Source organism: Periophthalmus magnuspinnatus, chromosome 13 (genome assembly GCF_009829125.3).
Source record: "Periophthalmus magnuspinnatus isolate fPerMag1 chromosome 13, fPerMag1.2.pri, whole genome shotgun sequence".
NCBI lineage: Eukaryota > Metazoa > Chordata > Actinopteri > Gobiiformes > Gobiidae > Periophthalmus > Periophthalmus magnuspinnatus.
The window spans coordinates 12706614-12732381 of NC_047138.1; the positions used below are offsets into that span (position 1 = coordinate 12706614).

General features: G+C 39.4%; 3 protein-coding genes across 4 annotated transcripts in view; 1 reads left to right on the forward strand and 2 right to left on the reverse strand.

Annotated features, from left to right (window-relative positions):
- grm5b (glutamate receptor, metabotropic 5b) overlaps nucleotides 1-4976 on the reverse strand; it is a 36570-nt gene extending 31594 nt beyond the window's left edge. Inside the window, exons 1-3 of one of the 2 annotated variants that reach the window (XM_033976717.2) lie at nucleotides 4818-4976; nucleotides 3791-4219; nucleotides 2778-2892 (exon numbers count right to left, since the gene is read on the reverse strand). In XM_033976717.2, the coding sequence (XP_033832608.1) occupies nucleotides 2778-2892; nucleotides 3791-4219; nucleotides 4818-4976 (703 nt within the window). Of the gene's footprint in view, nucleotides 1-2777; nucleotides 2893-3790; nucleotides 4220-4817 lie in introns of those variants that run through there. The other variant, XM_055226165.1, reaches the window with a different exon arrangement.
- Nucleotides 4977-10243: 5267 nt separating this feature from the next.
- On the forward strand, nucleotides 10244-12554 carry tyr (tyrosinase). The gene is made up of 5 exons (XM_033977629.2): nucleotides 10244-11250; nucleotides 11328-11544; nucleotides 11614-11761; nucleotides 11834-12015; nucleotides 12084-12554. The coding sequence occupies exons 1-5, from the start codon at nucleotides 10423-10425 to the stop codon at nucleotides 12329-12331; spliced, it is 1623 nt and encodes a 540-aa protein (XP_033833520.1). The 5' UTR covers nucleotides 10244-10422; the 3' UTR covers nucleotides 12332-12554.
- A 693-nt stretch (nucleotides 12555-13247) lies between these two features.
- LOC117380274 (NADPH oxidase 4) lies at nucleotides 13248-24531 on the reverse strand. The gene is made up of 18 exons (XM_033977054.2): nucleotides 24371-24531; nucleotides 24085-24180; nucleotides 22951-23061; nucleotides 22444-22528; nucleotides 21282-21379; nucleotides 20733-20760; nucleotides 20573-20645; nucleotides 19806-19886; nucleotides 18766-18925; nucleotides 17821-17985; nucleotides 17581-17643; nucleotides 16869-16929; nucleotides 16148-16229; nucleotides 15101-15220; nucleotides 14921-15029; nucleotides 14783-14851; nucleotides 14065-14165; nucleotides 13248-13453 (listed from the first exon to the last, which is right to left on the reverse strand). Exons 1-18 carry the CDS (start codon nucleotides 24425-24427, stop codon nucleotides 13333-13335), a joined length of 1680 nt encoding a protein of 559 aa, XP_033832945.1. The 5' UTR covers nucleotides 24428-24531; the 3' UTR covers nucleotides 13248-13332.
- Between the last annotated feature and the right edge of the window lie 1237 nt (nucleotides 24532-25768).

Sequence of the window (25768 nt, forward strand, 5' to 3'; positions counted from 1 at the left end):
ACTTAATGTTTGTCCAAAAGCCGTGAAATCTGTAAAGTGGTGATAAAATATAATTATATATATATATATATTTTTATTATTTTTTTATTATATTATATTTTGTGCTGCAGGATCCATATTGTATTCATATATTGAGTATTTTATGGCTATGGTTCACTGGGTATTAAAATGGATGTATTTCATATAAAGTTTTGCAGGTAGTCTAACAAAGAAATACGGTTATTCAAAATGTATTTGGTTCTTAACAATAGTGATACACCAGCTGCTTGTTTCATATTATGAGAGAGACAACCTTTATTCAAATGCACGAAATCATTCAATTAATTAATTAATATTTATAAGACTAAAGAAGTAATTTTTTATGTGGCACCCATCTCCACAAGCCTTTCTCCGCTCCTGATGAAGAAATAGAAACTACTACATTTAAAAGCAATTAAATTCAATAATAGGCTATATCTCAAACCTAACTTTGAATGTAATAATTAGTTATTCACTACTCATTAAAATTAGTCATTCATTTGTTCATGGTACCAGTTTGTCACTGGTAGTATAACAAAGTATTAAGAAATTTACCATGTAACAAAAATAATTTGTCTCAATTCTGTAAAGCTCTGGTATAACACAGTGGTAGGGAGCCAAGAGACTCTTCCTATTCCATTCTGTTCCATTCACATCCTCTTTTCACTCTTTTGAGATGCTATCACATGCAATTACTGTACAAATCCCCCTTGTTGCCACTTGCTTCCACTGCTCTCTCATTCAGACCGCAGCCACCTGCGTTTACAGCTTATGCCATGTAAAAAGACTGTTTGAGGTGTCCCACTTCCTTCTGACACTCAGCTTTGAAAAGATATCATATATCTTCAATGATGTCTCTTTCAAACTTATGGATTCAAAATGTGTTAACTATTCCGATCAATATGATTAATAGTAGCAATAAATCCACACCAATAATTCAGTAGCATAGAGCACTTCTCATAATGTGGCCCACAAGAAATAGTCTTCTGACCCAATTTTAAATCACTCCCTTAGGCAGCCAGGAAAGAGACAACAATACTCAAGCAGACATTTTATGCCATTTTTTCTGCCAGTTTCCTGTATTGACTCACTACACTGAAATGTCAATCTATAGGTTATTATGGGCACTGGGTAAGTGGCTACATCGTGATGAAGAAGGGAAAAGAAATCTGAAATGAAAGGCATCCGATGAAGTGTTAATGTGATGAAGGGCAACAATCAAACAGTGCTTCATGGAGCGGATCAATCTTTCTAATGAGCATGTTTAGGTGACACGCATCAAACGCAAAGTCGATAACATCTACAAGGCTTCAGTAAAATAAAGAAAAACAGTGAAAGGAGAGTGTAAAGAAGGGGAAGAAGAGTTTATGTCTCACGGCAATGTATTGTAGTCACTTAAGAGCAGATTGATTCAAGTTTAATAAAAATAAAGTTAAAAACATTTTGTGTTTTGGGGGAATTTTGTATGAAATTTGGATCATTACTTTTTACAATTTGTTCATTCTAAACCACTACATTAAACTAAAACGATCATTGATTTCCTGAACTGAGAAGCCCCACCAGTTCATAGTGGATTTTCACCGTAACAAGCAGCCGATTTTTCATATGTGACTATTTTGAACCATACATGTAGGTAGTTTGAACATTTTAAACAATTGCAAGTAAGTGCAGAGCAGTGGATGGAGATAGGTGGTAGGTGAAAACTCAAATATTCTGTGTACTCAAGCCTCAAATGCAGGACAATATTGGATTACTCCAAACCTGGATGAATCAATCAAAATACAACTTTGAGTGAGTTAACAATGAAAACCGTTATAACATGATTAATTATAAAAGTCAATTTTACATTCCCCTTTAAAGAACAAATTATCTCATGTATAAATATGAATACACATGGCATCTTTCAAAACACCTTGCCTTTTTCTTTATGAGAAAACGTGAAACATTTTGGCTTAACTGCTCTGCTAAGTATTAAATGCATGTTGGCTCTCGTGTCTCACATTCACATCCCTCATATCTTGTATTTCTTCATCTTCAATGAACTCTTTTCCCCATCCTCCTCCTCCTGTGAGCCTCTGCTGTCTGCCGCTCTATTAGCTCTGTTGCGTTTGACTGATTGTCTTTAAGAAGGCAGCTGCCACCCTTCAAGGTTGTTACAAGGTCAAACCCTCGGAATAAGAAAAGAACTCACTGGGGTGAAGACATCCAAATACTAAACTGTTCCAAATGCACTGATACAAAATTCATCCTCAGCCAATATTGTGGAGAGCTCATATGAGTTAAACGACTATGAATACATCATACGACAACCACATGCAATGCAATGTAGCAAGCTGTAGGATAACAAGATTCCTAATCATTTCTTTTTTATATTTGGCGATACTTGTAAGTAACCCCTACTACTATAAAATTTGTAAGGATACACCCTTTGTAAATGTGTGTGTCCGAGTACACCCAACATCGAAGAAACATGGCACGCTATGTTCTTAAGTAACACCAAAGCCAAGTAATTATAATAATAGTAAGTAAGTAATAACCTGTGTAATTACAATTTCAAAGTCCTTACTACAGACCTTGACAGAAAAAAATGACTTTGTCTGTTCAAATTGATAATTGATTGCTGTCTCACACTCGTACAGGAAACACTGTAAAACTTTAAATTAACTTTATCTAGTACACGCAGCTATTGTAGTGTGCCATTACAACTAAGCCCCCAAATTTGACAAAACACATATTAATACTGGTGATATAAAGCTTACCTTCTGTGTTTATGGCAGACACATAACTCCAGTTGTATCTCTTCACTATGTCCAACATAGCTCTTGCCTGCTGCATGTCTGAAGGCACTACTCTCATGAAGTACTTGTAAAGGCTCTGACAAACAAAGTACATATTTCAGTTGAGTCAGAAGGAATATTTAAAATCCCATTCTTCATGCATTTTAAAAGGGCCTATATTACACTATTTTTTGTTCTGTTATAATGCTGTTTCCTCATCAAAAACATACCCAGACACATGTTTAACACACATGTTTAACACACAAATCCTGCATATTTAGGCTGAGTTCTTCTCTAAAAAGGAAAATGCTCTGTTCCAACTTGTGATGTCATGTGGTAATACAGAAACTGCTTCGCTGTGTTTTTAAACTCCATACATCTTCACTCAAATAATTTGAATGATTGATGAATCGCCGATCTCAACTAAACAAAACGTAAAACTAATCCCTTTACATGAAAACTAACGCTTCAAGACATCACAAGGTGGAACAGAGCTTTGGAGATGTAGACAGACTTATAATAAAGATATACTCAAACATCTGTAAATGAAACAAAACACAACTCTAGGTATGTTTTTGATGAGGGACCAACATTATAACATGGATAAAAGCTAAAGAGACAATTTTGCATAATATATAGGACCTTTAAAAGTACGCTATGTAACTTCTTTGATGGAGGGTCTGCCACCTGTTTGACTACATGAAGATGTTATTAATACTTTGCCTGGAATGTTTCACAGTATGACGTGAACTCATCTATCTCCATGGAGACAGATAGCAGGTAATTCTACCAGTTGAACAGATGAGCCCACTCACAGTAAGAATGCATGCTTATTAAGGTATTTTTAACCAATAAGCTGTCTGTAAATCAATAAATGCAAGAGAAATTATTTGTGCCATAATGTGGTAGAGTCCAAGCAAGACAATAATATCTCCACGGTGACAAACAGGTGGCCGAAAAGTTACATTGTGGCCTTTAATCAGACAGTGCCTCACTTTGTCGCTGAGGTCCATACTGGTGGCGGAGTAGGCAATCTGAGGTATGTTGAAGAGCTGGAGCAGGTTCTGGACTTGGATGGCCACAGAGCTTGACCCAGGTCCGATCAGTCCCACGATGGGTTTCTTTCCTCTCATCGGGGTCGCCGAGGGATCAGAACACTTCATGGCTCCTCCTCCACCTCCACCCCAGTTGCTCCCACCCCATTCCTCGGCCTCGTCTGATGACACCAGGGAATCTCGGATGAATTCAATGCTTTGCTCCAGGGCCACAGCCGAGTGCCAGCAGGAGTCCCGGATCTCGCAGCCCAGACTGATGTTGGGGAGGATCTGCTGGTCGGCATTGATACGGTCTAAAGTGTGCATCATTGCCTCAACTCGCTGGATGCCGTACTGTTCCCGGACTGCACCACATTTACGCTCATGTACCTGGTGAAAATGTTCAGAAGTATTATTAAATATATATGTGTGTGTGGGTGTGTGTGCGTGTGTGTGGGGGTGGGTGTGTGTGTATGTGTGTGAAAACAAATTATCACTATTATAATGATTCAGTTCTTTTTAATTAAAAAAAAAATGGACCACGAGTCCAAAATAAAGATGAATTGAATTGAATTGAATGCAGCACTTTGCTCAAATACAGACACTCTTCCTCAACCAGTCCTATAGAACAACCTCCGTAATGCTCTAACTGACAGGAGGATTTAACCATTTGATAATGTTGTTAATTTATTTTAATAAAATAGAAAAAAAGTCCTGATGATTTTTAAAATTTGCATAATGGTATAAGAGAGTTTTACATACAGGTCAACTCAAATTATCTGTGTATTCAATAAAAACAATACAAACTTGTTATGCTTTTCACTGTGGGAGTATCAAAGAGGTGTTGAGTAAGAAGATATTAAGTTTGAATTTTGCATCCAGAATTTCAAATGTCTAGAGTCCCATAAAAGAACAGTCACTAGTAGAATAGTTTGAATATTGTATTGTAGTGTAGCAACATAAAGAGCATCACTGCAAAGATACACACCTTGTCAGCAGGTGGTTGATGATGAACAGAGAACAAGGCTCCGATTATGATGTCACCGGGAATGTGAGCTACAACCCTCCTCTCATTTGACTGGGCAGAGAGGCTTCCTTCAGGCACCATCCAGACGGACAAAAACAACAGTACCCAAATCGCCATCATGTTCCACGTTAAACTTGAGCACAGACTTGAGACTACAATTCAGAGGTTACTGGTCAGAAGAGTGCACCACTGCTCTTCTCCTTCCATTTTAGCAGAGTGTGGCACTTTCAGTGAGAATTCTTTGTGTCTTCTTTCTCCTCTTTTTTCTGATTTCATGGTGAGGCCATTACTGCAACAGCTGAGGCAGGTGCAGCAGAAAATCTCATTGGGTGAAATAACCCCAAGCTCTTCAGTTGTTAGGTGGGTTTGATCTCCATAGCATAACAGGATCACATTACCCTGTGAGCAGAAGATACATAAAATGATAAATGGTGTAAAACTTTACTCTAGTTTTTAATGTATTTATTTCTCTATAATGTGACTGAATTACTATGTGATGTGGAACCAGCTATCTCAATCTGCAAAACATATAAGGCAACATTAACCTGGACCTTTACACAAAATCAATAATAAAAACCTAAATTGCAATATTGCTAAAAGTATATGTTTAAAAGTAATCTATACTAGACTGAGTAACAGGATGCATCATTTGACAGCACAAGGTTAGATAACAGTCTGGCCATGGTCTCCTATCATATGTCACTGTTCATTTGATGTGATCTGTTCTATTGGTAATATTAGGAAGTTATTTTTGAGGCACTTTTGCTGTGAATTTGTTCCATGTTGAATCTCCTGTGTACAGCAGTATATTGGAGTGCACCTGTGTCCTAGCAAACCTGTGGTCTCAGCACATGTTCAAATGTTCACTTTGTTTACAAGTGTGCCCATGACCTTAAATAATCTGGACGAGAAGACACCTAAATGAGATGTCATTCCCTGAGTTCCCCAGTTTACAGTTGCACCCATGAAAGTAGGCTACACCTTCAAAGACATCAGCTCCACAGAGGGACCTCATCTCCAAACAGGGGGTACATCCCTGAATATTAAATTTCACATTTAAATGTTTTGCAGTGGGGTATGCATGTATGATTTTAAGAGCGCAAAGTAGCCGGAAAACGAAGACACTGCAGATAGATTTCACAAACAAACTGTGACCTTACACTGGGCTGCTTCATTCAGCAACATTACCACCGGGACCGCCTGGCATTGTTATTTGTGCTTTGTCTTTTAGTATAGATACGCATGTACACATGAGAATCCTCCAGTGTCCGTGCCCATTGGAACTGTCTTATATCGGCTGAATGGCACCAAGACAATGCGCGTGGCGCAGCACTGCATCTGTCCCTGCAATGGTCAAACAGTCCCTCACTGAATGAGATTCGCACGAAGAGAAACGAATTTACCATGAACAAACGCCACCCGTCATCACAGAGACATTGTTTCAAATAAACATAACTACACCGTGCACAGATCAAATTTGCGTTTTTTCTTGCCAGTTTTGGAAACGAATATTTTCTAGTGAGGTGACAACCTCCATCGATACGGGATAACCTCTAATGAAAACACAGCGACACAGCACAGAGTCTATGTGCTCACCACAGCAAACATGAATCCAAACAAGATCCCAGTAGAAAACAAACATGCAGAAAAGACTACCCTATGAAACACGAGTCTATAAAGGACGGAGCAAGGCATGCTGGTACTATGTCCAAACTGTGGCTCTTACCTCTTGGCCACCTGCGTCTTTCCAAACCCGCGTTTAATTTACAAAACAAGTCCAAGTTACTCCCTTTGAAAAAAAAAGATAAATAGCGATTTTGTGGAGCCCACTATCATCGGGAGCTGCGTCTGATTGTGCAGTCTTCGAGCTCCCTCCGTTTTCTAGTCACGCACACCTGAGCCTGCCTCTCTCCCTCTCAGCCCTCTCGTGTCTCACTCTGAGCTCAGTTCCAACACTTCTCGGTGGTGCGTTGAACAAGCACGATGCGCCCCCCAAGTCCACGACCTCCTCAATAAAATCACCTATGTACTTCATGTACTTTAACTGCATACCTTATTATTGGAAGTATTGTCATGTGCGGCAAAGGCAGAATAGAATGGTTTGAAATTGAGCTCTCAATCTGAAGGGAAAAAACGCATAACCAGTCAAAAAAACTAAACAAAAAACAAGCCAGGTCATTTTTATATGTACCTTATTCAGAGGAGACAAAATAATCTAAAATATTTCCAAATTATTATTTTGATAATTGGGCTACTTTATCCGGGCATGAACCTAAAACATGGTGCCACTAACGAGCAGTGTATCATCAAGTTTAATAGCCATCATACAAATGACGGCTTTCCAGCTTGGTTGTAGTGTATTATTTTGCATAGGTCTATAATAAAAAACAAAAATTTATAAAAAGAGAGCTACATATGCGCATATTTTAGAGAGATGTTGAGCGTGCGTAATGGCGTGTGCCCTCTGCAGGCACTGATCTCAGGGGTGACACACTGGCTCCAAATAATGATGCAATGGAGCAGATCAATTTCATTTGAAGTTTCATAGCGGTCACTGGAGTAAAGAGCCATTAACCTATAGGCTACATCATTGGCTGGCGTCCTCCAGAAGACTCAGACATCAACTGTTACAGAAATCAATACTAATGTTATGAAGACACCCGGCTTTCTAGCAGTTGTGGGCCAATACAAAGGAAAGTTGGTCCAGCATCCTGTAAATAAATACCCGTACAGGCTGAATATACAATTATTTGTAAGAATTTCCAACTGATTTGACTTTGTGCATGCTACTGCAACTTTATGTTGCGTATATAAATGACAGTTTACAAAAAGCCTTCAGTAAATGTCTTAATTATGTCTGATCAAGTTCAAAGACGGTAAACCACCCGGAACAAGGGAATAGTCGCATACCGCTGATTGCAGGACAGGTGCACATTCCAGCATCCCGCACATCCATCGCAGCCTCACGCTCTGCGCCGCTTTAATCTACTTTTTCACTATGGCAACAAATGAACCGTTCACTGTCTCGCTCTCGCGCCACGCGCCAATGAGGAGGCTCCGTCCGCGTCACACCGGGTCATCCACCCAATGTGTCTCTCTCTTGGTTTCTTGATGTCACACCTACCTCTAAGATACCATCTGGAGATAGGTCCACTGACTAGTCCCAAAGTAGGAGAAAGGATGGAGGGAGAGTGGAGAGAAGAGTAGCAGCTATAGGCAAGAGAGGGGGTTTAAAAGCTGGGCTATGCCAAAGCTTGGATTAATTTGCCAGCCAAATGCATTTGGGATTAGTAGACCATTAAAAGAGCATGGATATACACAAGCACATCACAACTAGGCCTATGCACAATTTGAAGCTGTCTATTTCTGATGCAGTTTGCAGACTGGATAAGGTTTTACATGGTGATAGCTTGACTAACCTCTATCACTCTATTTTTGTGGCAGAAACACACTTTATTTATGCAACCTGATCTGTTTTATTTGGTGATAATTTGGACATGCTGGGTCCCCATTTGTCACTACAGCAATTGCAAGGAAATAAAATATGAAATGCAATTAAGTTGGTAAAAGGATAACAATTGACAAACTGTCAAAAACAGATCAAACGCTAATACAATGGCTAAACATAACTACTGTACACAAATGAAATAGCCTTGTCTAGAGACTTTTGTTAAAACATACCTGTCCAGTATTACTGCATCCCATTCTTGAGTTCAAATACTCTATTAACAGCGCCCCTCTGAAAACCAGCACAACAACAGTCAGTGTCACAGTCGGCAAATCAATTATTCAATGGCATTTCAAAATAACAGTGACTACCCATAGTTTCCATAGACATATAGTTGATTTAAGGCTCATCTGAGGCTGCTATATTCTGGCTTTAAGTAGGACAGAGGAAAACAACCCAATAATGCATCTGCAATGAATGAAAATATTGTTTAAGTTTTGTTATGGGTTATATGTGACAGCTGCATAACAAGTGACAACTGACTATATAGATCTTTGATGATAATTAACAGGATGTGACAAGTTAAAGAGCAGAAATGTGAATGGGTGGACTTCAAAAACACTGAGATGTGGGGCTGTTCCAGAAGGTTGGCGAATAGAAAAGAGCTGCCTGTGGTTGGTGTTAGCTGTCAGCACAGGTTGACGAGCTGTCACAGTGTCTGCCTGGGGTTCCTCAGAACAGGGATGGCACACAAAGCAGAGAGATGCCTCCATGACATAAAAAACTAAGAACATGAAAAGAGAGAGGCTAAGTTATCTATTTACACATTTTGTATTTGCATTACACTGACTGATAGCAACCAAATTATCATTTTATAAAATTGATAATAGCCTAATTTGGGGGAAACAGTGACTTTTTTTAAATCATTGTTAGATCAGTAAAGTAAAATAAGTAAAAAATAAAACCACAAAAACACAACAAGGCTCGGCTATGCTAAAGGTTCGTGTGATTTGGTCATGCAGCTCGCGCCCAATATTTCAGGTGACTGACAGCGCCCTCTAGTGTTCAAGGAGCTCACTGATCATAAATTGAATGTACAGTCATGTGTGAATGTGCAGGTCCCGCTCACGTAAACTACAAACTAGGATTTACTCTTAAGAACTAGGCTACATACACACACTCTTTGTCTCTGTGTGCGTCTACAGTGGAGCCCTGTGGACCGCTGCTGTCCTGTGATGGTCATTCCTGTTCGCTCCACTACGTTCCAGCAGCGGGATAAGCTGCATCCCGTGCCTGGCTCTGGCAGCATGTGACCGGCTTGTGATATCCAGACTTGCGAAAAAGACCTTCAGCCTAGAGCTCGGTCAATCTAGTGATCTGGAATTTGTGAACGATAGACATTGGTCCAGTGATGAATGGCATTCCGCCCCCATGCAAATACTAATAATGTTATTCCTTGATTTATTTTTAGTAGTGATTTTCTTATCCATGTTTGGGTACAACAGGCCTTACTTACCCTTTTTACCAAGAGATGGTAATTCAAACCAGATTAAAATTATTTCATTATTAAGGACTAAATAACAGTAAATGTATTATTTAGTATCCAACTAAATAATACATTTACTACATTTTTATTTCAGAGCTTCAGAGGTCATGTATTAATTGATGTAATTAATATTTTCTCACAAATTTATCCTCTTGAACTTATATAAGTTAATGTTAAGTTTGTTCAGAGACAAATTCCAAAGTTGGCCTTGAGTGGATACTTTAAAGTGCATACCACTGCCAGGGGGTACAGTGTAGTCAGCTGGTCTTGAGACAAAAAGAAATCAGAAATATTATCCTGAGCATGTGATTGTGTGAATGATCACAATGAGATCACACACGTATTCCAAGGGCCGCCCCCTAAAACAGCTTAATGAGCAGGAGAGCAGGAGTCCACTGGCTGGGTGCGAGGAAGCTGGGGTGAAAGAAGGTTTGAAGAGGGTTAGGTGGTTTCATAGTCTTTTAATAAGACTGTAACTGGTCGCTGATGATAAAGTACGTGCCGCTCACAGGGAGATTTTTGGGGTGAGTAATTTTGAAGATCTTCACGCTCAGAAGAGCTCTGACATCATCATGCGAAGTTTGTGTCTGCTGGTGCTTCTGCTGATGCTCCTGGACTGTTGTCTGTGCCAGTTCCCCCGTCCCTGTGCCACCTCTGAGGGGCTGAGGACCAAAGAGTGCTGTCCTGTGTGGGAGGGGGACGGCTCAGCCTGTGGAGCCCTGTCCGGGAGAGGCTTCTGCACAGAGGTGGAGGTCTCTGATGAACCCCATGGGCCCCAGTACCCTCACAGTGGAATAGATGATAGAGAGCGCTGGCCAACAGCCTTCTTCAACAGAACCTGCCGCTGTGCTGGAAACTATGGAGGATTTAACTGTGGGGAATGTAGGTTTGGTTACTGGGGGGCCAACTGTGCTGAGTACCGTGAATCTGTTCGTCGTAACATCCTCACTCTTTCAACTGCAGAACAACAAAAGTTTATTTCCTACTTGAATCTGGCAAAAAACACCATAAGCCGTGACTACGTGATCTCTACAGGAACAAGAGCACAGATGGGTGTAAATGGAGAAAACCCCATGTTTTCAGACATTAGCACTTATGACCTGTTTGTCTGGATGCATTACTATGTGTCCAGAGATGCTTTTCTGGGAGGGCCAGGAAATGTTTGGAGAGACATCGACTTTGCCCATGAATCTGCAGCCTTTCTGCCCTGGCACAGAGTCTTCCTACTTAATTGGGAGAATGAGATAAGGAAGCTGACAGGAGATTTTAATTTCACAATACCATATTGGGACTGGAGAAATGCCCAAAGCTGTGAGGTGTGCACAGATGCTCTGATGGGAGGACGCAATGCTCTCAATCCAAACCTTATCAGTCCTGCTTCTGTCTTCTCATCATGGAAAGTAAGATATTTTATGTTTTTATTCCACACATTTGGTATTGCCAGTGTCACATTTTACATGTTTGCTTGTGAATGAAGGTGATCTGCACCCAGCCTGAAGAATACAACAGTAGAGAAGCACTGTGTAACTCCACTGGGGAGGGTCCCCTGTTACGTAATCCAGGCAATCATGATACGAACCGTGTGCAGCGACTTCCCACTTCTGCTGATGTGGAGTTCGCTGTAAGCCTGTCCCAGTATGAGACAGGGGCCATGGACCGATTCTCCAACATGAGCTTCAGGAATGTCCTGGAGGGTAAGAGTCCATAGTTATACACGAAAACTATCAAGTATACTTTCCTTATATTTAAATTATGTTTCTCAGGTTTTGCCAGTCCAATGTCAGGTATGGCAGTGCCAGGCCAAAGCACAATGCACAATTCACTTCATGTGTTCATGAATGGGACGATGTCATCAGTGCAGGGCTCAGCTAATGACCCAGTGTTCCTGCTGCACCATGCTTTCATCGACAGGTAGTGCACAGACATAGATGTTAACACAATTTAAAGGCATTCACGGTAACTTAGTCTTTTTGTTTCCTCTAGCATCTATGAGCGCTGGCTCAGGACACACCAGCCTCCTCGCTCCAACTATCCCCAGGCCAACGCACCCATAGGTCACAACGATGGTTACTACATGGTGCCATTCATGCCTCTTTACAGAAATGGAGAGTATTTTATTTCCAACAAGAATCTGGGATATGAATATGCTTATCTACTGGATCCAGGTCAGTAATCACCAGATGTTTATCTTCCTCTTGTAAAGAGTCACATTAAAAGTGTATTGTTGTTTCAGGGCAAAGGTTTGTACAGGAGGTTTTAACACCATACCTGGAGCAGGCCCAGCAGATCTGGCAGTGGCTTTTGGGAGCTGGCCTCTTCGGGGCAGTTCTTGCTGTCTTAATAGTTTCAGTCTTTATTGTTGCGAGAAGAAAGATGAAACATGGTCAGAGGAAGAAGAGAGCATCCAGTTTTGGAGAAAGACAGCCACTGCTGCAGAGCAGCTCAGAAGAGGGTTCGTCTTCATATCAGACACACCTGTAACTTGGACTGAAGTAGGATCAGTGACTACAACTTTACAATGATGATACCTCAAAATACTATACTTCAAACCGGTCTACATGAGTGTAACTTACAACAAGTAAATTTAAACAGGCACAGCAATGTAATATACTGATGTCAAAACAATTAGTATAAAGTTTATTTATTGATACGCCTGCATATATGATATTGCCAATACAATCTTCTATACTGGAAACAATATGAAGAATGAAATGTTCATTGTCAAACTACTCTTGAGTTCACTCACGTTTTTATCCAAGAAAATAAAGTCAAACATACATGTTTGGCCTATTTATTTTTCCCTACAGGAAATAGTGGCACTTACATAGTTACATATTAATGCACTATTGGTGTATATTTCTAAAAAAAAAAAAATTTAAAATTAAAAAAAAGAGAGAGAAAGAAAGAAAAGATCTAAAGAAAATGCCAAACAAGTAATAAATAAAAATAATTTATTCAGATCATTATTTCACAAAGACATTTTCATTAAGAAAAAAGTCACTGTTATTTAGGACAAACTTTTGAAGTGTAATGGACAGGTCCAAATGTTTAAACAGGGTGCAGTAGTAGTTAAAGCACTACTGTGTTTGTATTTGATCACAATAATAAAGTAAGTCCTCAAAAGTCTTTGAGAACTCTTTAGAAACAACCTTGTCTTTGGACGTTAGTAGATAAATTATATATGTCCAAACCTCATTACTGTGTGTACAAAAAGTATATAGCTGTGTTCCTGAGCAAGACACTCAGCCACACTCAGTCCCTTTAAGAGGCTGGTCGTAAAAAGGCATTTGGTGTAAAAACCTATCAAATCCACAGTCTGAGCAAAAGATAACTCAACGTCATTATATACAGAATTTGTTGGTCTACATATGACACAAATTTAACTTAAAGGTTTCTTGACTATTTTTTTGTAAAATGTTTCAAGTATCAAAGTTGGTAACAAAAAACTAGAAATTTCTCATGAAAAAACCTGTTGCTGTCAGTCAGCTGAAGGATTCCTTGTTGAATTCAAAAATGGTTCCTGTGAGAGGGTTGGAGTTACACAGTCTGTGAAGGGTCTTGGAAATGCCTTTAGGTCCACAACAGAACACCCCCACTCTCCTCCTGAAACACAGTAACAAAGAGACCGACCCTCAGCTCAGATGGCTCTACCGTAACACTAGAACCATGGGCTATGTGATGAACTGAAACCTAATGCTTGGATTTTGTTTGTATTAAATAGCACTGATTGAGAGTTTGTGTTGTCAATTCTAAGGGCCTATGCTTGACTTTTCTTCCTTCTAGAAAGGAAAACAGCTTCTATATCATACAGTGTTATAAAAGCAGCTATTTAGGAAATAAATCAGATGGTATAATATCACTCATGCATAAGGCATTTTGAAGGACGAGAATCATAAAGTCAAGTATCAGTGACATTTTTAATCTAATCAGTCACATTGTTTCACTACCCAGGACTATTTCGGATAGTTGTTTCTCTGTGATAGAGATAGAACTATAAAAATCATAGATCATTATTTGCTTATTTTACATTTTTTGTTTATTGTAAACCGCAATAAGCAGTAGATTTTATAATTAGCTTGTTTTGTCTATGTGATATTTTTAATGCTTTATGTATAAGCCATTTATTTAAGAAATATAAATAACACAAGGTGTAAAAGGTTATATCAAGTTTTTGCCTTATCAGTATCGGCAGGTTTATGCATGGCTTTACTCACCCTGTATTGGCCCGTCCAATGTCATTCAACAGCAGTTTCCACCTGGGTCTCCCAAACTGCAGCCTTGAAGTGAGCACTTGATACTTCTCCTCGGATATGTTCTTCAAGGTTTGGCAATGGACAAATATTAGCGCAATATATCAGTGAGCCTAACCCCTGTCTGCTTAACTCAATTACTCATTTGCCCATTTAGTCTACCAAGCAGGCTAATTAAGTTCTGATTCACAATGAGATACTGAGTTTGTGTTTCTACACATTGCATGTTTCAGGTAAATGGGACAAGCTTTTGAAGACATCACAGTATTGTATTTCAGAATTAGAAAATGAAACAGTAGGTTGGAAGTCTGAAGCATTTGAACTTTTAGATGTTTCATAAGGATTTAACAGATCCACCAGACATATATATGGCTGTCTATAATTCACTTAATATTGGTCTAATGGACAATGACAATCATTTATTACTAACACATGGCCTTGTGACAGCATGTTCTTTGTATATATAGCATTAGGAAAAGGAAAATTCCTCTCACTGCCAAAAAATCAAACCCCAGTATCCCAGTATGTGAGAAAAACTTGCAATGAAAGATTACAAACCACCAGTGAAAACGCATACCAAGTATCCATCTGAATCACTTCAAACTTCTCTGTTCCAATAGCTTGTTCTAAATAGCTGTCTACTGCCCCCTAGTGGTAAAATCATATAGAGTGTATGTCTCACCTGCAGCTTATCAGCCTGACTGAAGTATAGTTTCAGGTTGAAATAGTCAGGTTTGTTTTCCAACCAAAGCTAAACGGACAGAGTATGATTAAATATGAACCTTGTGGGAAAAAAAAAAAAAAAAAGTTATGTTCTGACCTTTTGATGCAGGGCACATAGCAGGTCAGCAAACCAGTAGAAGGACTGGAGCTCCCTGCAGACCCACACAAAGTACAATCTCTGCAATTTGAAACCAGTCCAACCATCACTGAAATAAGAAATAAACATTAAGTTAAGTTTATCGGGTTTGTTGAGACTGAGTAATATTATTGGACCTACAGCAATGCGTGAAGCACAGAGGCAAATGGTGTGACTCCTATTCCCCCCGCCACACAAAGGCTGACGTCATAATTGAACACATCTTCTGAAGGACTGCCAAATGGCCCATCCACGTAAAGCCTAAATACACATAAAGGCATTAATTATGGGTTAAACTTGCAATTACATTTATAGCTGACGAGTCAATGTGGCACTAAAAAAAACTCATAAAATATCCATATGGACAAGGTAACAGTGTGCAGTACAACAAGCAGCCTTGTGTTTGTATTTAACCACATCCTCATCAGACTCTCTTAGAACATTATCTTTCAGATTTTCAAGACCAAAAAAGTATGTGCATCATGTATGAATGTGTATGTACAGGCCGCATGCTGCAGAGTATGCCCCTGAGGTTCCAGAAATACATTTTCCACTCATATTCCCCATAGACTTTTCAAAAAAATTCTAATATGAGTTTAAAGCCATGACAAAGGCTGACCAGCTATATGGAAACTAATATCCATAATGCTGTTTTTTTCAGGTAAAAAAAAAAAAAATTAACTTCAAATGTTAAATGTTAGCAGTTATTAACTTTCAGAAACAGTTTTAAATATCAAATTATAGGTCTTGTGGTCATAAGTTAACAGGTAGCTAATTAGCCCTCTGTAAGCTTTCAAACTATTATTATTAAAATATGAAAATTACTTCTGAAACATTGTGGTGGTAACTGTTGTGCTCCATACAAAAAAGGAAGAACACTGCACTAAAATAATTAAACTAATAAAATCTCAGTTACAACAGACTGGACATTTACAAACTGAGGTTTTTACAGTACTATTTACTGACACAAAACAAACTTTCTTTCCCTCAGCCCCCAATGATCCTTTGCATCAATGACTCTTTCATTCACAGAGCAGGAAGAAGAGGGGTCGGCAAGGTCATGAGGGCATGACCTCTGACCACTGTGTGATTTTGAGCCTTCATTAGATATTATGTCAGCAGCATCAGTCACACATACACACACGCACACACACCCCCACACACACACACACACACACAAGTACGCACTTGGGATATCTCCTCTGTTGCACCATGGGAAGGATTTCAAGGCCTAGCTTTGGTGGGGGGAGTAGAAGCTGTGTGAACCGATCTGGGGGAGGAGAGAAGATATAAAAGTTAGTTTTACCATCACATAATTAAAACCATGGAGCTACCATCACATCTCAAATAAGTTAATAATATGTGCACATTTAAAATAACTCATGTACAGCAGAACATACTGTAAAAACATCCTGGCAATATCCGGCAAATTAGGGCCAAAACAAATAAACATGCTTCCTGTTTTCTGGAAACAGCTGAGTGAATACAGGAGCTGGAGCCGGCAAATGTAAAGATTCTGTCACAGAGTCACAAAAGTAAATTTCCCGTAGCAATGACCTTTGTAATATATAACATACAACCAAAAATACATAATAACATGGCAGATTGTTGTGTTTTGCTGAATGAAAACAAAAAGAAAGGATCAATAAACACCACTATCTTGAATGTGCATCAGTTATGAACGGAATTAGACTATTAGCACTGAAATATCCTAGACTGAAATGCACACGTCTGACTTTAAGAGGAAAAGGGACTGTGAATGTTATGTTTCTCATAGGACAGAATGCAGCAAAACCACATCCTGTGAACTCTGATAGGGGACGCACAGTTTCTTTCTTGCTCTTTATCAGTGTTTTACTGTGCATGTATTTGCATGTCAGTGTGTGTGTGTGCATGTGTGTGAACCCACCAGTCCAGTCACCAGCAACCCTCAGATGGATACCAAAAGTCTGCTTGTTCTCCGAAGGGCACTGTGAAAAGTTCATAGAATCAGTGACTCACAATCGTCTTTGCCGCAAGACAAAAAAACACATGCAGTCATATGGAATTTTGATGCCAGTGTAAACAAAGAACAAAACAGCTGTCTGATGGCACTGATAAAAGCTGGCATTCATTAACCAATTGAAAGTATTACATTACATTCCCCAAACTAAGCACACACGAGCAATGAAACGATGGAATCTTAAACGTAGCTATGGTCTTATTTTTTGTAACAATGCACACACCTACACACACAGACTAGCCCTCCAGTTGGCAGTTCTCATTACTAGCCTCAGGGGTCTGTCTGCTTCCTGACAGTGTGATCGCTCAAAGCTTTATAACACCAGCAAAGGCATGTGCACACTGTATGTGCACGTGGAATCAAGCAAGTATTTATGTGCACGTTTTTATTATATCTTTAAGTGTCCTGTGTCTTTTTCTCTCTTAAGAACTGCAAACAGAATCCGTGTATTTGAGAAACCAATTGTCAGTTACATACCAGTGTCTAAAGATGCCAGAGGGAAGCAGATTTAAGACGGTAAAATAATATGGGTCTTACTAGAATGTGTGTGTGAGTTTCTTATGCATTAGGTCATGGGTAAAAAATGTTATGGAAAAGTTGAATTACATAATCCTCTTACCATTGTTAGCGTGAAGGGATGGTTCTCAAAGGAAGAGACACCTGGGCAGTTGAGTAAAATATACTGTGTGAAGATAGACACAAAAGACAGGCAGAGGATTATAGAGAGGGGCAAGTAGAAACCAGGAGAAACAAGGTAACATTAGATCAAATAGCCTCTAATCACTTCCAGCTGCTTATAAGACATTTAAAATTGAAATTTCACTGGTATACTTTTTCAAACGCAGATTTATGGTCTCACCTGTCCTGGGCGAGCTTTGAAGTTTTTCTTGACCATGCGCAGCTCCATGACATTACAAGGGTGTCTCATGGCAGCCACGATAGTAACAGGTTCACTGCTCCGAATGTAGCGGTATACACGCTCGGCACAGTACAGACAGAGGGGAGCAGACACCCAAAGCCAGGTCTAGCAGAAAACAATACCTCCAATTAATGACATGCGTAATTACCATATTGTTTACTTAAGACAAACTTTACTGATCCACACACTAACATATACCGTAATAACAAAGAGCAAAAATAAAGCAATAAAACGAGGTATAAATACACAGATTTGTATATGCATTAATACAAATATATATAGTATTAATCTAGTATAGGCTATGTATAAGACATGAGTTAAGGAGATACAATGCACTGATGAGAATGGTGGCTTTGACATTAAATTACCTATTAGAAAAAGGGGGAGTTATTGTACAGTTATATGGTGTGTGGAATGAGCTCCTCTGCCCCTCTATTGTCTGGTTTAGTGACTGAAATAAGCTGCTTTTCCCCGTTTATATGCATTATATATTTTTTTACAACAACAAAATTAAAAAGAACTGTTTTTCTTTCTGTGTTTTTGATTTACACTAATAGGTCGCTGTTCGAGCAAAGCCATCAGCACACAATCAGGTTTAAAGGGGTTTTTATGGGACCAGTTTGTTGCCTAACGACCAAGCGCAAACACATAATCACACACAGAGGAGGAAACACACGTACCAACAAAGAGCTCCATGTTAGCAGAGGATGCCGGCCCCTCCCAAACGGCACTACCCCTTTAATAAAGTGAGCCAGCTCCCTCAAAGCAACTCCCAGCAGGTTATAAGCGCACATGCACAGTATTTATTCATTAACAATGTCAAAACTATAGTATGGCACACTCTTCACTCAAAATCCCAGTCTCAAATGTGTTATATATGGTTACTTGGGGATAGTGATGGTGGAAGTGGGGGTCCTCTCTGCACCGTGGCTCTCCGTCCTCTGCCTGCTCCGCCTCTTCCCTGTCCTGCCCTGAGCTGCTCTGGTTTGATCTGACACAACCAGGGGGGTGTGCCTCCATGTTGGTCTGGTACTTCAAAGCCCCACTGGATAAAAATGAAAGAGGTAAAGATTATATACTTTCAATCAAAGCAGAGGAAAAGTTATCAAAAGCCTAATACATCTAATTATCGAATAACAATTTGTCTTTTTTCAAGTGAAGACAAAAAGACATTTTGTGATTTAATGCCCAGTACTGTTTGTGACACTTAAGTTATGTATAAAGCTGCATTAAGTAACATTTCTAGTAAAGAGTCCGCCATCTGCTTGAATCCATGGAGATGTTATTGCTTTGCCTGCAATATTCCACAGTACAGTATTAAACCTACTAGGGATGGGTCAATATGGATTCCATGTTTAGCCTGCTACTGAGGCCAATAACTGATATATGTTGACACGATATTAAGCTTTCAAAATTGAGGTAGCAAGGTCCACATATGTATCTTAAGTTGAAGTAAAGATCGTAAACTTAAAAATAATAACGAAATGTATTTATCTGGGACATAAAATTATTTGTTAGATGTTTGTGTAACATACAACCATATAACACTCTTCTATTTCAATTTTGACTCATTAGTCTGTTCAAAAAGGGCGCACCGAAAATGGGGCCGATACGATAAAGAATAATCAGTATCAAGATCGGCCAATACGACACTGGAAACGATATATCAACCATCCCTGAAACATACCTATCTCACTTCAGTAAATAAATGCAATAAATGCCAGATAGATCCGGTCAATGCCTTACAGTGGAAATTCCAAGCAAAGCAATAACATCTCCAGGGATACAAACAGTTGTCAGACTCAGAAAGATACACAGAGCACCTTTAAGATAAGAAAGTTAATTTGATTTACCATGACTTAATAAGTACAACCAAGAGTACCACTTAATTTACACAAATATGCATTTATACTTCAGATACATACCCAACAATGTGCATCATCAGGATTATGTAAAATACTATAAAAAGGTTGTGAATGTACCAGAAGATCTCATAATTAGAAGCCCTGTAACACAAACAGATGTTCATAAAAAGTACTGTTAAAGTACATATGCATTTATGCAGATTGGTTAAAGACCACAGAACAACACAGAGGGAAACAGATAGATGTATCCTAGATCCTAAAGTTGGTTCAGTAGCAGACACCCAGGCTCCTGGCTCAAAGTAAAGCAAGCAGCACATCAGAGGTCAGCATTAAAGGGGTCACTTCACTCAACGACCCCTCATAAAAACACAAATCATTCATGTCATGCTTTGAAACGATCAGTCACTCTTTTGAAATGTATCTAAACTAATTCTGCTCTTAAAGCCTAAAACTACTCACTATATTTGCTCAAGACAATAAAAATGCTTAGTAAACATTATAATACTGAACGAGCAATTGACCACAAGCAGTTGTTTTAGAGCCTGGAGTGCTCTTCAAGAAAGTGACGAGAAAAACAGAGACACTCCAGAGTTTAAAACAAGACGTGTGCACAGTGAGTGACCCACGGTGACCTGGGTAATGACAGAGCTGACAGGAGAACACTTAGGCAGGATTTGCTCCCTCTGTCTCTGCTTGTTTCCATCTCACAACAGGTGAGTCATGGGGCCCGAAGACAAAGTGCACAGGAATGGGCTGAGACAGGACTGGATTGTCTGCACCACACAATAGGCTTAATATAGATGTAATATACCAGGATTAAGACTTACCTGATGCAGTGGAATGATGAGATAAACATCAAAAATAGGATAAGAACCAACAAGAGCCCAGTGACACCTGGGACTAAACAAAACACACATAAATATACAGTTGCATTACAAGAATTCCAAAATGTATACTTCACAATTTAAAAATGTATAAAGAACCTACTTGTAGTTAAAACAATCACCCTGGGATCCTAAAAAGGCAGAACAAGATGTATGTAAGTGCCCATCTATTACACTTGCATTTACTGGAGAGGGTTATAACAATTAATGACATGCTTTTGACATAAGCAACTCTTATTTGGGAATACTATTGACCTCATTCTAACTGCTCATTTTTGCCTCTAAATGGTACTAAACAGTGCTTTCTGTGGTAGCACTTCTGGTTAAGTGGGAATCCCATTCACTACAATGGAGAATTTGAAAAGATTTGCTGCTAAAATATGATATAAAGGAGGTTTATTTGTGTAAAACGTTCTATGTTCATGTGACAAGTCAACACTGCATAGATTCTCTTGAGGCTTTGAAACGGCTCTGTAGTCCCTATAGAACGTATTTACTCTCAAGATCAGCAGCCCCATCCAGATAATACAACCTAAATGACAATGACAATCCGTGTTATTAAAAATCTAAAACATTTCTGGAAATATAGTTTATAATCTGAAACTAACCAACTAAAGTATTCTGAAAATTGTCTGTGCACACATTTCCTCACCTCTCCTTTGTAACGGGCCAAATTGAGAGCAGGGAATTCCTCTGAATAGCTCGTACTGAAGTTGACCACATTCACAAGGTGGGCAGAAACATGCAAAACTATAAGAGAAAAAGAACATATACAATACACAGTGAGGAATGAACACAAATTAAACATTATTTACAGACTGAGACTCTTTGTCCATAGAATACAAAGTCAGCACAATCTCCTCCTGACTCATAAGGTGAAACTCCCACTCTGACATCATGGGCTAATCACGCAGCTGTCCGCCGGCTGATACAATTATAAGCCATAATCACGAGACACTAGGGCCCTTTCCATCTTTTCCTCATACACATCCACAATCCTCATGCATTGTCTCTCGCCTTTCCCTCTATTTCATATTATTCATGTGGTCGTGCATGACATTTAAGATGGCCTGAAGGAAGCAAAGCAATGCATTTAATTTCAGAAGACTGTGTTTTGTCTTTTGTTTCAGTTAAAATAAAAAAGATTGAACTTGAAATATGAAGGACTTCAACAAGCTAATACTCATTTCTTAAAAGGTGTTACTGGCCTTAAACCATGATTTAAACCGTGATTTTCAACATTAAATCATGGTACCTTCTTTTATATTATCATGTGGCCTTATATCTGTGTAATCCCTCAGTCATCCAGGTAGGTTCCATAGTGGTCCATGGTCGTATACTAGTCTATATGTTCTGATACAGCTCAAGATCATTCTAAACCTATTCAGGAAAGGTTCATTTCTGTCCTGTGAATGCGACTTTTTTAGTATCGATGCCTGCTCAAATGAGTATCTACTTTCAATACTAGTTTCAGTATTGATTAGTATTTGATTTTCAATACTTTTGACAGGCGTAGTCAGTACAATGTGAGCAGCTGAACATACTTTACGGAATATCCTACACAGACAGATCCAGAGAATGAGCCTTTGCTTTAGCGTGCAGACATACAGCTGTTCCCATGATGTCATGAAGAGACTCACGAGAGCACAAAGGCACAACATGACTCCAAATAAACACACAGCAGCAACAGCCGCCGGAAACATCTCACAGCTGGCAGTGCAGGAATGCTAAGCCAGCCCCAGACCACTCCTCCACTATCAACGCAACATGATGCAGGGGATTTATGGGCTGTGCAGAAGAGGAACACGTCTTACCGGAGAAGATGCAGATGGCAACTCCACACGCAACATGGAAGGTCTTGCTCTTGTCCAGCAGTCTGCGCGTCTTTCTGCTGGACATCTGAAAAAGTGTGCCAAAGTTAATTAAAATAAATCATCGTATATTTATTTAATAACAGAGAATAATGATGCGAGAGCGAGACTAGGATGTGAAGGATGAGATCAGCTGTATCTTTTAATTACATATTCTATAAAGAAGACATATTATGTATTTTGTTTTTTCTGTATTTTTAAATAATTGCTAGAAAAAAACTGTGGGTGAGTATATGTGAATATATGTGACATTTTCTGATCACCCAGGCCTCAAATCACTCAAACATGCAAGTTTATGATAAAGGCACATCATTATAACATGGTTTAAATCTCATAATATCTCAATTACATATGTCTCCACAAATCACTTTTAGTTACTGTAAACTTGCCATTATAGAGTTCAATTATCTAAATGTCTGTTTCTATTGTAGCATAACAGTGAATATCTACCTTTTGTGTTCCTCTGATAAACGTGAGAAGAGATCGACACATGGGCAGCAGAACCAGGCTGCAGTTCAGGTTTAGCACTGAGGCTGAGGCACGGCTGATGCAGAGCCCAAGCTGAGAGAAAAACAAAAAGTGCACATTATGGTACTCATAGGTGTTGAACAGACTTGTATAAGAAGAAGCAACAACACACTTTAGATATTTTGACTAAAGCACAGAGGGTTTGCAAAATCCCTGGAAGCACACTTAAACACTTTCTTGTGTGCGCTTCAGCTGCTGTCTCTTCAGATTATTCCCACGACTGTAAAACACATCTAATTGTTAGCTGATGCTGTGGAAGGCTAATGAGGCAGAACGTTCATGGTACAGCCTACGCAGATTTGTGCATTGTGGAAAAGTCACAAACTCACTCACTCAAACTGCCTGTGCCTTCCTAAAACAAAACATTCATTAGTTTACATTCAAATGAAAACACACCCGGTACTTTTACAGCACCCATTACTAACTTCTGAAACACTTCTCTGCAGCTCCCTGTGAAGGAAATACATCTGATGGCTAAACCACAAGCAGGAGATCTGATTTCCTTCTGTCTGAGTACTCCCCATTCACATCGCACATAGTAAACCCACACCAAAGACAGATATGGTCTGTTTTTAGTCACTTTTAAATTTCCCCTAAATCTACATCATGTGCACACACGAGCCCAGAGGCTGTGAAACAAAGAGATAAACCTGCTCCCTTTGGCAAGGCATTCTGTCAAATCTAGCAGCGTGCCCACACTTGCCCCTCTGCCCCTGGCTCCGTCTGCACAGATCATGAACAGTGTACACATGCTTCAATTCCATCAGCTAATAATATCAACCACTTTCTGGCATGTTTCCATTGCGCGTTTACTCTATTTTCCAATTACACTGTTTAATAATGTCTTAATGAACGCCTCCCACTTTGTAAATTAAGTTACAACAAACACAGTAGGTTCCTTTCTATTAAAGCATCCAAAGGCATTTTTATTTATGTATTTTTAATGTTAAGATAAGTCCTATTTAAGGTGGAATTTATTATCTATGCATCAACATCAACATCAAGTGAAATGTTAAAATTTGGACATTAAATTTTGAGTTTTGACATATATCTTACCCCAAGCATCTTATGTAGGTAGTAATATTGTGGTCCAGTGGAATAGAGTAGAAAGGTCCTCACAAATAACCAGGCATTCGTCCCCAGCCACAATAACTGCATAAAAATCAGGAAATGACAACACTTAAGTGATTTTATTTCTCCTAAAACTGAAAATGTTTAACGCATCCCTGCTCCTTTTGGACATTTCAGGTCAGAAAACACAGAAAACACGCGCAAAATCAAGTCTTAGCCTAAAATAAAGTCCAAAAATCAACGTGCAAACAACAACAAAAAGTTTCCTCACCAGAACTAAGTGCTTTGCTCCTTCGTTGGCCACCCAGCTCCGCACCGACACGACCATGATGTCTCCAAAACACGGAGCAGCAGCTGACGACCACGGCTTCACAGAACGCGCGGAGTGCTCATGAGAAAACCCGTCCCCCTTTTGGTTAACTCCGTGCCTGAGTTGTGTCCACCGGCCGGTCGGTGCGCGTCCTGGGACTGGTTGGGACTTCGCTCTGATCGGTCCTTTCTCCGTGCCCCCAACTAAACTATGCGCTCCCGTGTGTCCTCTGCGCTCATCCAGATCTCATTCCACTAAAACAAGTCGAAGAACCGAAAAGTTTCAACAGCATCTCTGCAAAAAAAAGCGCAACGTGACTACATGCCAACGCGCAACTACAAAGCCGCGCGCCGACAACACACAACGCTGCAGTGCTCCATTTCACCGCTAGATGGAGCTACTAAATAATTCAAATGTTAAACAAAACCAGATTATTGCACCTGACACCTTGAAATTTTACAGATTATGCTTTTTCCCGAGTATTTAGTATTAAAATATAGTCTGAATTGTTTTGGTAAGTATAAGTAAGTACAAAAATGTGGGCTTGGATTTGAGTAGGTGGAAACTGGGATCTTCTGAGTACTGAGCCTCAAAAGCAGGATAATAAAGTAGGATACTCAAACAGGCATGATCACACTGATGAGGGAACACTGTTTTGGCTAAAAGCTCTTAAATTTATATTGCATTGGCTCTATTTGAACATCAGGCTGACACGAGTTTAGGCTGCGTTTCTAAGCTTTTAAGAATTGCAGCCAACTTCAAAATGTATAAACAGCATACACCATAGACACTGAGTTAAGAGTGGACCTAACCCCGTTCACACAAGTTTTTAAAAATGTAGTTGGTCAAGTGTTTTGCAATCAAGTAAAATACCTTAATTCCCTTGTATTCTTTTCTGTATGTGGGGAATGAAAATGTTAAATGTTATTCTAAGTTGATAATTGTTACATATGGATCATATTTTATTGGGCCTGGTATTACTAAATGCTACAGGTCTATATTTAAGTAGTTACTGTCATTCCCAGCCTAGGTATTGAGATCCCAAATCTGGGTTCCCAAAGATTCTAAGGGGGTCCCCAGGAGTTTTTAAAAAGAGGTCCAAACTAGATTGTAGTAATTATAATGTATGGATGATATGTTAACTGCTTCTGTGGAGTATTTTATAATCATATATTTTTTTCTTATAAGACAATAGCTTCTCGGGTGGGAAAATGATGTCACCAATGTATCCACAGGTGAAATAGCGGGTCGCTGGGAGAAAAAGAGCCTGGGTGTCCTGAGCTGTGGACTGAGTCCTCCCTAAATTCCTGAGGGAGGAGAGTGTCCCACAGCTTGAAACCTAAGCGAAGCAAAGCACAT

Bases quoted from the DNA above. Each gene is read 5' to 3' on its own strand.
- LOC117380274 (XM_033977054.2), bottom strand. From the start codon at position 24,427: ATGGTCGTGTCGGTGCGGAGCTGGGTGGCCAACGAAGGAGCAAAGCAC. The intron at 24,181-24,370 runs GTGAGGAAACTT...ATTTTTATGCAG, and splicing joins GAGCAAAGCACTTAGTTCTG to TTATTGTGGCTGGGGACGAA. The intron at 18,926-19,805 runs GTATGTATCTGA...ATTTTTATCCAG, and splicing joins CTGATGATGCACATTGTTGG to TGGGGCTTTGAAGTACCAGA.
- tyr (XM_033977629.2), top strand. From the start codon at position 10,423: ATGCGAAGTTTGTGTCTGCTGGTGCTTCTGCTGATGCTCCTGGACTGT. The intron at 11,251-11,327 runs GTAAGATATTTT...TTGTGAATGAAG, and splicing joins CTGTCTTCTCATCATGGAAA to GTGATCTGCACCCAGCCTGA. The intron at 11,762-11,833 runs GTAGTGCACAGA...TGTTTCCTCTAG, and splicing joins CACCATGCTTTCATCGACAG to CATCTATGAGCGCTGGCTCA.